Source organism: Ochotona princeps, chromosome 1, assembly GCF_030435755.1.
Source record: "Ochotona princeps isolate mOchPri1 chromosome 1, mOchPri1.hap1, whole genome shotgun sequence".
NCBI classification, from domain to species: Eukaryota; Metazoa; Chordata; class Mammalia; order Lagomorpha; family Ochotonidae; genus Ochotona; species Ochotona princeps.
Window position 1 is genome coordinate 18,998,522 of NC_080832.1, and position 12,355 is coordinate 19,010,876.

The window sequence follows — 12,355 nt, forward strand, 5'->3', positions numbered from 1 at the left end:
TGTGAGGCTTCATTCATCATTTCTGCTGGGCCCCTTTTCTGCACAACTGAACCCTACGTTTCATAGGACCAACACATCACACTGGGCTGCTAACAACTCTTTCAAGGACTTTCATTGATTTTTTTCCCCCACAGAAATGCAGACATATGTAAATAGCATTGAGTCTGATTATTAATAAACACAAATAAGGTTAGTTCTATCAGGTATCAAGAAGAGGCTAGACGAGTTTACATATGCAGGTGTGCAGAAAGACGGTGGTCATGTCGCAAACATTCCTGTCTTCTACTCACCATGAGCATGTTTTCTTTCTCTAAGACATAGTACGCACATGCACAGACACACACCCCTGCATCAGATGTGGGAGTTATTACTAATGCTCACCCTTTCATACTTGACATTTGTTTGGTTCTTTCAATTCTTGCTTTCTTAAAATAATAAATGGCATTTTAATATCTATTTTATCTCTAAATAATACTTATTTTGATCATTGCCATTGCTTTGTAGCTCATCTATTTTCTCTCTTCTTATTTTTTAGTATTTTTGCTCTTATTGACAAGTACTGATTGAAAACCTTTATGGAATACGGTATGCTGGATTGATATGTATATATAATCAAGCTGATCAAAATATCCTTCACCTGGACCCAGTGCGGTAGCCTAGTGGCTTAAATCCTCGCCTTGCTTGCGCTGGGATCCCATATGAGCTCCAGTTCTAATTCCTGCAGCTCCACTCCCCATCCAGCTCCCTGCTTGTGGTCTGGGAAAGCAGGTAAGGATGGCCCAAAGCTTTGGGACCCTGCATCTGTGAGGGAGACCCTGAGGAAGCTCTGGGCTTCTGGCTTTGAATTGGTGCAGCTCCAGCCGTTGCGGCCACTTGGGGAGTGAATGAATCAATGAGTGGAAGATCCTCTCTGTCTCTCCTCCTCTCTGTATATCTGACCTTCCAATAAAAATAAAAAGTAAAAATTCCTTCATCTTAGTTATTTTCTTTTTTCATTTTGAGAGCTTTAAATTTATACTCTTAGCTATTCTGAAATATGAATTACATACTTGTCGACTGTTATGCTGTTTCAAGACCTCAAAACCTTTTCCTTCTTGCTAACTGGAACTTGGCACCCTTTGACAAACAACTGCCTACTCCTTTTTCCCTGCTCCTGGCCTCTGAATGGTAAGCACATCTTGCTATTTCAGCGAGTTCATTTTTTAAAACAATTTGCATATGTATGAGAGAGCGTGTGTTACTTGTATGCCGCGCCTCGTTTATTCACTCGATGTCCACCAGGCTCACGCATGGCATCAGAAATGGCAGGATCTTCATTTCTTCTTCTTTGTGAAGGGATAGTTTTCCATTGTAAACATGTATAAGATTTGCTTAATTCATGCATGTGTTGATTCCATATCTTGGATATTGTGAAGGAGGGTGTGAAGTTCTTTCTGCATTTTGATTTTTGGATATTATTTTTTTGATTTTTGGATATTATTTGATTTTTGGATATTAATTCAGATGGAATTACTGAATTACTTGGTAATTCTGTTTTCAGTATTTTTTAGGCCATCACATGTCATTTTTTTCAGTTTTCAGTTTGCTAACGTTATATCTTATATTTATTGATTTGCCTATGGTGAACCATCGTACATCCCAGAAATAAATCCCACTTTTTAAAATGTGTTATTGGATGCCATGAGCCAATATTTTGTTGAGAACTTTTGCAACAGTGTTCTTCATGGATATTGGTCTGTAGTTCCCCTTCTTTGTTGTACCTTTTTCTGAATTTGCAATTAAAGTAATGCTGGACTCACAGAAGAAATTATAGAGGAATTCCTCACTTTCACTTGTTTCGAATAGTTGGAGAAGAATTGAGGTTAATTCTTCCTTGAAAATTTGGGATAATTCTGTAGTGAAGCTCTCCAGTCCTGAGCTTTGCTTTGTTAGGAGGGTCTTTGTTACTGATTCAATCTCCACGCTGATTATTGGTCTGTTTATATTGTCTGGGTCTTATGCCTCAATTCTGGTGAGCTGTATTTGTAGAGTTTATCTATTTTTAGCATATAGTTGTTGAAAGTAATTACTGATAACTCTTTGCATTTCTTTGGTAGCTATTTTTATATCTTCTTTTTCACATCTGATTTTATTAATCGTAAACTCACCTCCTTTGCTTTTTGTTGTGAGTTGTACTAATGATTTACCAATTTTGTTTATTTTTAAAAAATAGTTCTTTCTTTCACTAGTATTTATGTATTTTTATCTGTATTCTGTTATTCTCTGATTTTTTTTATTTGTGCCTACTAATTTTGGATTTTTTTTTTGGATCCTTGACAAGCAATGTTGGATTATTTATTTGATTCTTTTCCAGTTTATTGTTTGTATTTTTGATGATGTTTACATAGTTGATCAGGATGGGAAAGGTTGAGGATTCGGGGATTAGTCTCCATTATGTCAATCAACCAGTTTATAACCTGGAGTGAGCACATGCATGGTGCCTGAACACCACACCCACCCGGACACACACGCTGTGCAAGTCCACTCTGCAGAATATTCTCTGCTGATCCTCCATGAGATCTTCCCCAGCATGCAGGGGAAGTCCATGTCTCCACATTGAGACTGAGCAGGTACTCAAGAACCCGTCTTCAATCTGCAGCCCTTTGAGCTCCGTTGCTTATACACAGAACTCCCATCATCACAGGGTATGATGGGTCAATTTTCCAATTTATTAGCTACCCTTTCGCAGCCCTGAGATCTTCCTGTAGCGGTGGAACTGTCTGCTGTTCCCTTGCTGAGTACCTAATTCAGATGGTGTCCCAATTTAGCACATTGAGTCTGGAGTTTTGGTGAGCGGAGTAGAGGTAGGCACTGTGACCATGAAGACCACACCAACTTCACCAGCTTCTCAGGCTGTACTTGAAAGCATTGGGGACCATGGAATTCTGAGTACAGATGCCAGTGGCAGGGGCCACAGCAGTCTCCTGGCACCTTGCACTGGGCAGATGATGGGTCCCAACTCAGAGCCTGCTTTGTAAATACAGGAGAGCCTGTCTTTTCTCCTTGTTGCAGAAAACAGGAGAGTCTGTTTTCTGTTTGCCACTGGAAATTCTCTGTCAACCCCCTGGGAACATCGTCCTTCCTCTGTTTCTCTGGGGCTGAGGTCGTGGCAGCATCTCATCAATTCAGTCATTTCTTGTTTTCTCTCATTCAGTTTGAAATCTCTGTAGTTCTTGGTATGAATCATTCTCCATCGAAACACAGTCAATTTTGGTGTTATATAATGAGACTCAGAATCTGCTATGACCCTCAGTTTTAACTGAATTTTGCTATTGGTGTTCCAACAATGAATGGGAGTACTTTTCAGGTTCTCTATTCAGTCTCTAATGGAATTGGACTCCTGGTTACCACTGAGTGTGGTTGGTTTTGACCCCATCGATTCCTCCCCCAGTGGAGAGTGCTAAGACTGCTTTGGTTTTGTTGTCCATGTGGCCTCTACTGAGACTGTGGGTGGGAGGAGGTGAAGCTGCTGAGTGCTCACTAGTGTTCTCTAATACCGCCTTAGCTAGAAGGATGAGGAATGCCAGGTTACTGCTGAGTGCAGCTTGGAAGACCACCTTCCTACCTGCTCTCCAATGCTACTGCCAGCATGGTTGCCAAGAGATTCAACCCCTTGGTCTTTTTTTCTCTAATGCCACCCTGGTGAGCAAGGGGACAAGGTGTTTCTGTACAGATTGATGAGGTGGTCGTCAGACTCTCCGCTTGACCTTTCCTGCTATGGGAGGACATGGAGCCATGTATTTCAAGTGATGTTTGGAGTAGAGCAATTATTAGCTGTAAAAAATCTGTCCTGTTAGGCTACCCTTTTTCTTTCTCCTTAGCTAGAATGGAATGGACTTTTGGTATGATGTCTTTTGCATATTATTACCACTTTGCTGGCTTCTTTTGATTGAAGTCTGAAATACACAAGGCAGAAAGCAAACCAAAGGATCGCTTTACTGTGTTGTTACTGATGTTTTAGTGCACAGAGGGTCTGCCCTTCAGTGTCATCTTACGTTTGTATATATCAATACCATTTGATTGTTTTTAATTGTAGTTAATGGAGGAATAAGGAAATATGTGTTTATTCCTTTGTCCTGGTTGCAGAAGTTTCCCTATATAAGAGTTATTTTGTTACTCATTTTGCTTTTTTAAAGGCTAAATCCAAGAGGCACTGGTTGAGGTGGTTCTTGTGGCACAGGGATTTGGACTGTCACCTGGGGCACCTGTGTCACAAATCAGAGTGCAGGTTTGATTTCCAGCTACTGTACTTCGGATTCAGCTTCCTGCTAGTTCACACCAGGGAGTGGCTGGCAGTGATTTCCTTGATTGGATTCCTCCCACCCAATCTGTGAGACCTGGTTGCAGTCTTGACTTCCTGGGTTCCTAGCTCTAACCTGGTCCAGCTGTAGCTGTTATGGATATTTGGGGGGAGTGAACCAGTGTGTCAACTAACTTCTGCCTTCTTTTCAAATAAATAAAACAAATTAATAAATATTAAGCAAGACAAGGGCTTATCACCTAAAATATTATTAACTGGCTAGAATGGTTTGCATAACCCAATTATAGTATGTGGAAAACTTCTCTGAAATTTGCCCAAAACATGTATTTGTAAAAAATACCAAAAAATTCATGGAATGAAGAAGTTTGAAGAAGAAAGATTGCGTATTTTTTCTTGAAAATTATTTACACTTGAACTTTTTCGTAATTCTACACATAAGATATGCATTTAAAATTTTTAAAGTTTATTGTACTGATCACTGTGTGCCGTGGCCATCCTTTTATTAAACTATAAAATCAAACCCACTCTTTGGATCAAATACAGTTAGTCAAAATAGCTTAAATTACCCTTCTCCACCCAGTTCTGTCTCCCATATGTAACCTCTGCTTATGTCAAACAAGCATCCAGTGGTTTTTGCTTACATTATCAGTCACGCTCTGCCCCCTCACTCATGCCTGTTTTTTTCTCCTTAGTGTTTCTTTCTGTGCCTTCCTGTAAGTACATCTTTCTCCATCCTACTGTTAAATGCTGAAATGCTTTCAGACTTAGTTCTAGAACTCTGTTCTTCCCAGTCAATGCTGTTTTTCTTTGTGATTCAGCTATCCTTATCGCAATTACTGTTTATACTCAAATGACTCATAGATTTGTTTTTCTAGTTCAGATTTCTGTGCTGAGCTTCCAACCAAAGCTCCCACTCTTTATTTGGCTTTTCGTTTTGGTAACTGCAAACTTAATATGTCTAAACCATTCTGATGATCTTCCCTTCCTCCCTCTTGCAGATTTTGCATACCAGTGAATGGTATCACCATTTAGGGAATCATATTTAAAGCTTTGGAAACATTATTTCCCTTTCACCTCCTATATCTAATTAATTGTAAAATCCTGTGGCTTTTTCCTTTAGAAATCTACCCACTCCTTTCCACTTCTGCATCCTCTTCTATCTAGACTAATTTAATGGCTTCCCAAATAGCTTTTATTTCATTATTCTTTCTCTTTTAAATTAATTTATGTGTTTGGAATCAGAGTTAGAAAGAGAAGGGAGATTTTCTATCCATTTTTTTTTTTGCAGGTGACCACAGTGCTCAAACACTTGGGTCATCTCCTGCTGTTCTCAGGCTGTTTATAGGGAGATATATCAGAAGTGGAGCAGCCAGAACACAAAACATCACCCATATGGGGAGGCAGATGTTGCAGGTGAGGTTTACCTGCTATGCTACAAAGCTGGCATTTTTCTTGAATTATATTTTTTTTATGTCTAATCAGAGGTTCTTTTTTCAAAATAGAAGTATGATCAGGTCACTGCACTTTTACAATTAGTCTAAATCCTTAGCATGGCCTAACACAGTACATGTCTTAGTGAATGTCTGTGGGATAATAAAGAAGCTTACATGTTTAGAAGCACTTGCTGTTAGGGTAGTATTGGTATGCTCGCTTATCTGTATATGTTTCTTTCTTTAATGTTGTTACTATTTCTGTTGCATCTGTTTCTAAAAGTGTGCTTGCTAGTGTAGTTTGACTTTCTTGTAATAAATATTAGGACTAATAGAGAGGTGGTGTAGTGCTTTGTAGCCATCAAGAAAGAAAAATACAGCCTAAGAACATTAATAATTTATTCAGAAACGTGTCCTGTACCTTCTGCCCGATAAAAGGAAATTGTATCCCAACCGAGTACCCAATAACTTACAAGTTTTTGTTCTTTTGAGACTTAATGCTAAGAAACTTTAAGTTAAATATTTTATAAGAGAGAGCAACAAGCAAATGAGTCACAATTTTATATTGATAACAAATGTGAATTTTTCTATAAACGTGTGAGACATTTATTTTATTTATGTTTTTCTTATGTTACAATTAATATAATGGAAATGTTATTAAATTGAGTGATCAAATGAAAATGGTTAATAAAAACAATGCAGGTATGATTATTAATTTTTATAGTAATCAAGGTTACCAATATCTTCTACCATTAAGGCTACTATAACAAATTGGTGACTTTTCAATTTGTGTTGTTTGTGTTCATTGTATTTGAAAGGCAGAAAGAGAGAGAGAGAGGAAGAAAAAGAGACAGAGACCCATCGTAAGTTCATTCCGCAGTTACCCACAATAGCCAGGACAGGGCCAGAAGTTAGGAACTCATTTGAGTTTCCACATGTCCAAGTACTTGATCCACCATCTGCTTCATCCCAGTGTGCACATTAACAGGAAGTTGGATAGGAGGTAAAGGACTCTCAAACCAGGCACTCTAATATGGGAGGTGGGTGTCCCAAGAGAGGACTTAACCACTGTGCCGCATAGTAGTCCCCTTGGATAGGCTTTAAACTATAGATACGTATTTCTCACATTAGAGTGGCTGGGAAGTCCAAGGCAAAGACACCGGCAGATTTATGGTCTCGTAAGAGCTGACTCATAGATGACCTCTGCTTGCTGTTCCTCACACAGTGGGAGGAAGCAAGGAGTCTGCTGGGCGTCTTTTGCAAGGACACTAGTGCCATTCATGAAGATTGTGTCCCCATGACCTCATCCTCTCCCACAGACTACTTCATAATACCATCACCTGCAGTGTTAGGATTTCAACATAGGAGTTTTAGTATGACACCAAATACTCAGACCGCAGCCATAGTATAGTTGATGATGTGTAAAATTGTGGCTGAGTGATATATATCAGTGATGTATTCTTTCCCTGACTCTGTTGCTCTTTGGCCCTGGGAGGAATGTAGTGTGTCTGGATACATGTAACATGGGCAGAAAACTAGCACCAGGATATCATATATCTGAAGGAAGACGGCCAGGGGAGTCAGGGTGCCATTAGCTCTGCGTTTGTGAGTTCCTCAGCCATGGGTAGGCTGTCTCATTCCTGCAAGATTCGGTTTCCTCAAAAAAGAATAATGGTAGCCACTCTTACCCATAGACCCAGTTGGACCAGACCATTTGATAACTTACCAGTGCATTTGTAGTATTTTTATTAGTCATACATTTTCATACCAGAGAGATGGAAAGCATGAAGTACTGAGGCATTCATGTTTTCAAAAAAACCCTTTCAGCAACTCACCAGACTGTCATGATTTTCAACACTGAGAGGTACTATGAAGTTCTGAAAGCGCTAATGTGCTTGCACAACCCTATGATTTCCACAGGTAACCCATTAAATAACTTCCCGTTCCTTCTCTCGCTCACATCTGTTTTTGTTCATGCTGAAATGTGAATATTAAGCAAGTTTACATTTGTTTTCATTTTATTATTGGTTTACATCAGCCACTTTGGGGTTGATGAAGCCAAACACTCACTGATTTGCATTATTTTATATTTCTTCTGGTTCTAGGCAATGGACCTCACCATGACCGCTGCTGCACTTATAATGAAAACAACTTGGTGGATGGTGTTTATTGCCTCCCCATAGGACACTGGATCGAGGCCACTGGGCACACCAATGAGATGAAGCACACCACAGACTTCTATTTTAACATTGCAGGCCACCAAGCCATGCATTATTCAAGGTAAACATTGTGCCATGCTTCCAAGTATAGAAGTAGGACAAGAGGTAGCATTAGGACAATAGAACTATTTACTGTGTTTAAAACTGCAGCACCTTCCTGTGGAGGGGCCTCCATGGGCCTACACTGCTTTGTGGAAATCAATTACAATGACTCACTGTGTCAGATTTCCTGGTTCTAATTGGGAATTATTTATTATTTAATAGGATTCTTTTATAAAGCATATATTCTGGTACCAATATATTATGACTGGACCGTGGTTAACTAATGTCTGTACCAATAGACTGACTTAAAAAGAAAAACTATACAAAAATAACCTAGATCTGTAATTTGTACGGTTGGCATAAATCCCATCAGGACTGCATTATCATCATCTTTCATAGTGATAATAAAACTTTCAAGAACACAAATATCTAAGAATTAAAATTTTATGTAGTAGGATACAGACCAAAGCCATCCCTCCAGTCCAAATTGTTTAGATTCCTCTGGCTTGCTGCTCATATGAGTGCCAGGCAGAGAGGAAGGGAAAGTGATGCCTGTTCCCCAGGAATGTGTGAGCAGACAAGCATGAGGAGCTGCAAGACAGTGAAGGGCTTGAGAGGATGATGTGCAGGCAGCGTCGTGTGGGAAAGGAGAATTGTTTATGAGGAACTGGAATGTGAACAGACACAGTAAAGAATTTTTTTTTTCAGGAGGACATCTGGCATAAGGAAATCATTTTAGGAAGAGCAGGTGCAAGTGTAAAGCAGTCTGAATGAGTACTGTTAGGATGGCCAAGCAAAGTTCTATTTGTTAGCCAAGAGACTTGTCACAGTGAAAAGTGGTACTTTGAATAACTGGCCTGGACCACAGGTGTAAAACAGGTCTGTCTCAGGCACATTAGCCATAAGGCAGCCTAGAGATTGTGTCATGGTGGATGAAATACTTAGATTCAGAGATTTTAAAAATTAATATACACTTCTATGTTCAGACTGTGCTTAGTATCAAATTATACTTCCATATTCAAGAAAGTTTTTCATATATAGAAGAATGAATTTGCATGAAAAACACAGATAACCAATTTAATGAGACATTAGTGGCAAAAGACTCTACTTTCTGTATCTTAAAAGGGTTTATTGCCAATTGAACACTCTTCAAGAGACATAAATTAGACTTTATGAGCATCACACTTTACACTGTCTTAAAATGTTATAGTTTAGAAAAGGTATTGTAAAAGCAGTCTCATATTTTATAATCCCCTTGGCTTATAAAATTCTATAAAGTAATTTTCAGTACTCAAAATTGTTTTAAACACAGTGGAACAATAGTTTTGCACATTTTAAGATGCCATTTTATCTGGAAAAATTTTCAGATAGGCAAAATTACTTTTGGAGAGAGAGAAATGAATTGTTTTAGCCCTAGTTCTCTCATTTGCTCCTAGGTAACCTTGGGACAATTATGTAATGGGCTTTGGCAGTTTCACTTTGTGAGTTGCAAAGTGAGCTGGTTAAACTAGATGACTTTTAAAGGCTTTAGAAATAACCAAGGCTTAATGCTAATTTTTAAAACTAAGGCTTATGGGACATTTTACCAACATAACACATCTGCCTCAAAGCTGACCAAGCTGCATGTTAACTTCTCTGGTTTCATTTTCCACGACCACATTCCTATATCTCATGCCACCAGCTGGTACTTTCCCTTCATTGTGTGGCCCAGGCCACATGTTCAGATCACAGAGCCATAATTTGGCAACACATATGATTTATACCTAGCATTCAGCAGTCTTTAATAAACGTCTTTATGCTTCTGAAGTGATGATAAGATGCTTTCATAGTGCTCACATTTAAAATCAAATCAACAAGAATTCCCTTTAGAAGTAAACAGAAGAGAACCACACAGTTCCCACAGGACCTAATGATACTAGTCAAAATCCTATACTTCGTTCCAATTTTAGTATATGTGCTGCCGAAGCGAGCGCAAAATCCTATACTTCACAATCAAGATATTATTGGCTGGAGGAGGAAACAGACTGTGGTTGAGGACTGACTGAATGATCTGAGAGTCCTTTCAAACCTTCAAGATCGAAGGAAATCAGCACACCTCTTTTTATTTTGAGGTTTTCTGACAGAGCCGTGGCTTCTTGTTAGTGTCAGCTTACTGTATGAGTTTCGGCCAAGAGTTTCTTTTCCCTGTGTGAATAACATTGTTCATATTTTTATATGGCCAAATTAATTTTGAATTATATTTCCAAATTAGTAACTCAAATAAAAATCTGAGTTAAAATTGCATTTTTATGAAACATTGAGTTATATTAAGTGAAAGATTTCAATTATATTGGTTGGGCAAGTTATTTTTAACATACTTTCAAAGAAAAATGTTAGTGGGGCCTGCGATGTGGCACGTTAGTCTAAGCTGCTACTTGCAATTGTAAAATTCCATATCTAAATGTTTCGATCAAGTGCTCTGCCTCATGTTCCTGGTAAGCTTTGAAAGTGGGAGACACTTCGCAGTTTCTGAATCCTGATTTTCTTAACTGGGGCACCATTGGCTTGTGGCCAAGTGAGTGAATCAACAGATGGAAGAACTCTGTCATTCTCCCCACTTCTCTCTGTCACTCTGCCTATCAAATAAAGAAACTAAATCTTTAAAAAGTAGAAAATATTAGTGATAGAGATTAGCTCGTAATGGTAAAACAGTCTAATGCAAACATATCCTCCTAGTTCTTGTGATGACTCATTTAAAGGTTATCTGCTAATGTGGGAGAAGCAATCAAATTTTTGCCTATAGTGCTGTTGTGGAATCAGTACAATTATAAAGCAAAAAACTGGTTTCCGTGCTGCCTTGTATATTACCATAGTAATGTTATTTAAATGATGAATATAATGTCTGGGTCACTGGTAAATGAAAGGAGGCTAGAAGGGAGAGAACTGGATTGTCAGACCTCAGGTTCTGTGTGTCACCTGGATGGTAAGAAAGATGGACTGTTTTGTCTTGTATGTGTGTGGTGAGGAAGGCAGCTAGTTCAGGACCACAGGCTTAGAAGCCACTTCCCTACCACCACCTAGGTGTTCCCTCCTGCCCACCTGTGATGCTCACCTATCATCACCTGCAGCCTGAGAGGGGGTGGTACTGCATTGTTGTGTAACCACTCCCCTCACAAGCTCAAATAGAGGCTGATGATAAGGAGGGGCTCACTCTCTTGGTCGTGTGCTTCCATTGCTTTGGTACTCCAACTCTGGGCCTCCCCAGTGCCTCTGAGGACAGGTATCCCCTGAGCATGGCCCCTGTGTGTCTGTATTCCTCACCCTCTGTTCACTGCCTGGGTGGGACAGTGAAGATAGCAATGCTAGGATCCTTTGTATTTCTAATCTGTGTGCTATTGGCAGTTTCAGCAGAGGTGAGGCCTAGCAGTAGTGGAATGTGGGCACAGAAGCCAGGGAAAGGTGAATGCTTGCATCTTTGTAAGAGTGTCCAGGTTAATGGATGTCTCTTAGGATAACTTATATTGTTGGGGAAGCTGGGACATAGGTCTGCAGCTAAACGGATGGACTTTGGGGTAATGACCGTTTGTTCCTTTTGGGGTTATGATTGATCGGATTGCCGTATGGACTTGTGATTTGTTATTTCTAGTGGGCCCTGTTATCACCAAGCTTGGTTAATAAAGACTCCTTAATAAACCTTAGACATGTCTGTCATGATCTTGCTCACACCCCGCAACACGTGGGGGGAATTGAATTCATTCATGTGTCTTTATTTGGGTGAAATATGACAATTTTACTATTATGATATTTTAATGCAAGAGAAAAAAATGAAGGCCGTAGAATAGAATAAGGCAATTCATAAGATGAGAACTGATATGAAATATTTTTGTGTTAATGAAAATGACCCTATAGAGCAAGGAACAGTTAATGAGGAGAAAGAGAGTAGTCTATGTGTGAGTAACAGTGAACTGACTCTGGGAGAGCTGTGCTGTCTGCTGGCACAAGAGGAAGCCAGAGGGGTTGGGATTACATGCGGTGGGTCAATGTAGTCATGAGAGCATGTGGAAATTCAGTTTTTTCAGTTTTTAAGAAGCAAGGTCATCAGATGAGAGTGAGAAAAGATATGACTTTTAGGTTTGAATGAGATATATAGAGACTCCAGGAAAAGGTTCATGAATTTGAATCTTTACGAAACAATTGCGATTCCAGTTTTACAGTGGTTGAGATGACTGAAGAAGAGTTATTCCAGCAGAATGTGTGAATGTAAAAGAATATTTTTGATAGATAGTTTTGCCCTCCCAGGCTTTTCTAGAAAGCTCTGACCAGATCAGAAACAGGTCTAACACACCAAAATAGTATATGGTATGTTGGGAATTTCGTATCAGCCT

The 12,355-nt window shown here is 39.3% G+C and overlaps 1 protein-coding gene across 3 annotated transcripts in view; it reads left to right on the plus strand.

Annotated features, from left to right (window-relative positions):
* The window catches only part of EPM2A (EPM2A glucan phosphatase, laforin), a 93,874-nt gene that overhangs the window by 35,082 nt on the left and 46,437 nt on the right, over positions 1–12,355 (plus strand). For all 3 annotated transcript variants that reach the window (XM_058670914.1, XM_058670904.1, XM_058670910.1), the window contains exon 2: positions 7,836–8,010. In XM_058670914.1, coding sequence (XP_058526897.1) covers positions 7,836–8,010 — 175 coding nt within the window. The remainder of the gene's footprint in view (positions 1–7,835; positions 8,011–12,355) is intronic.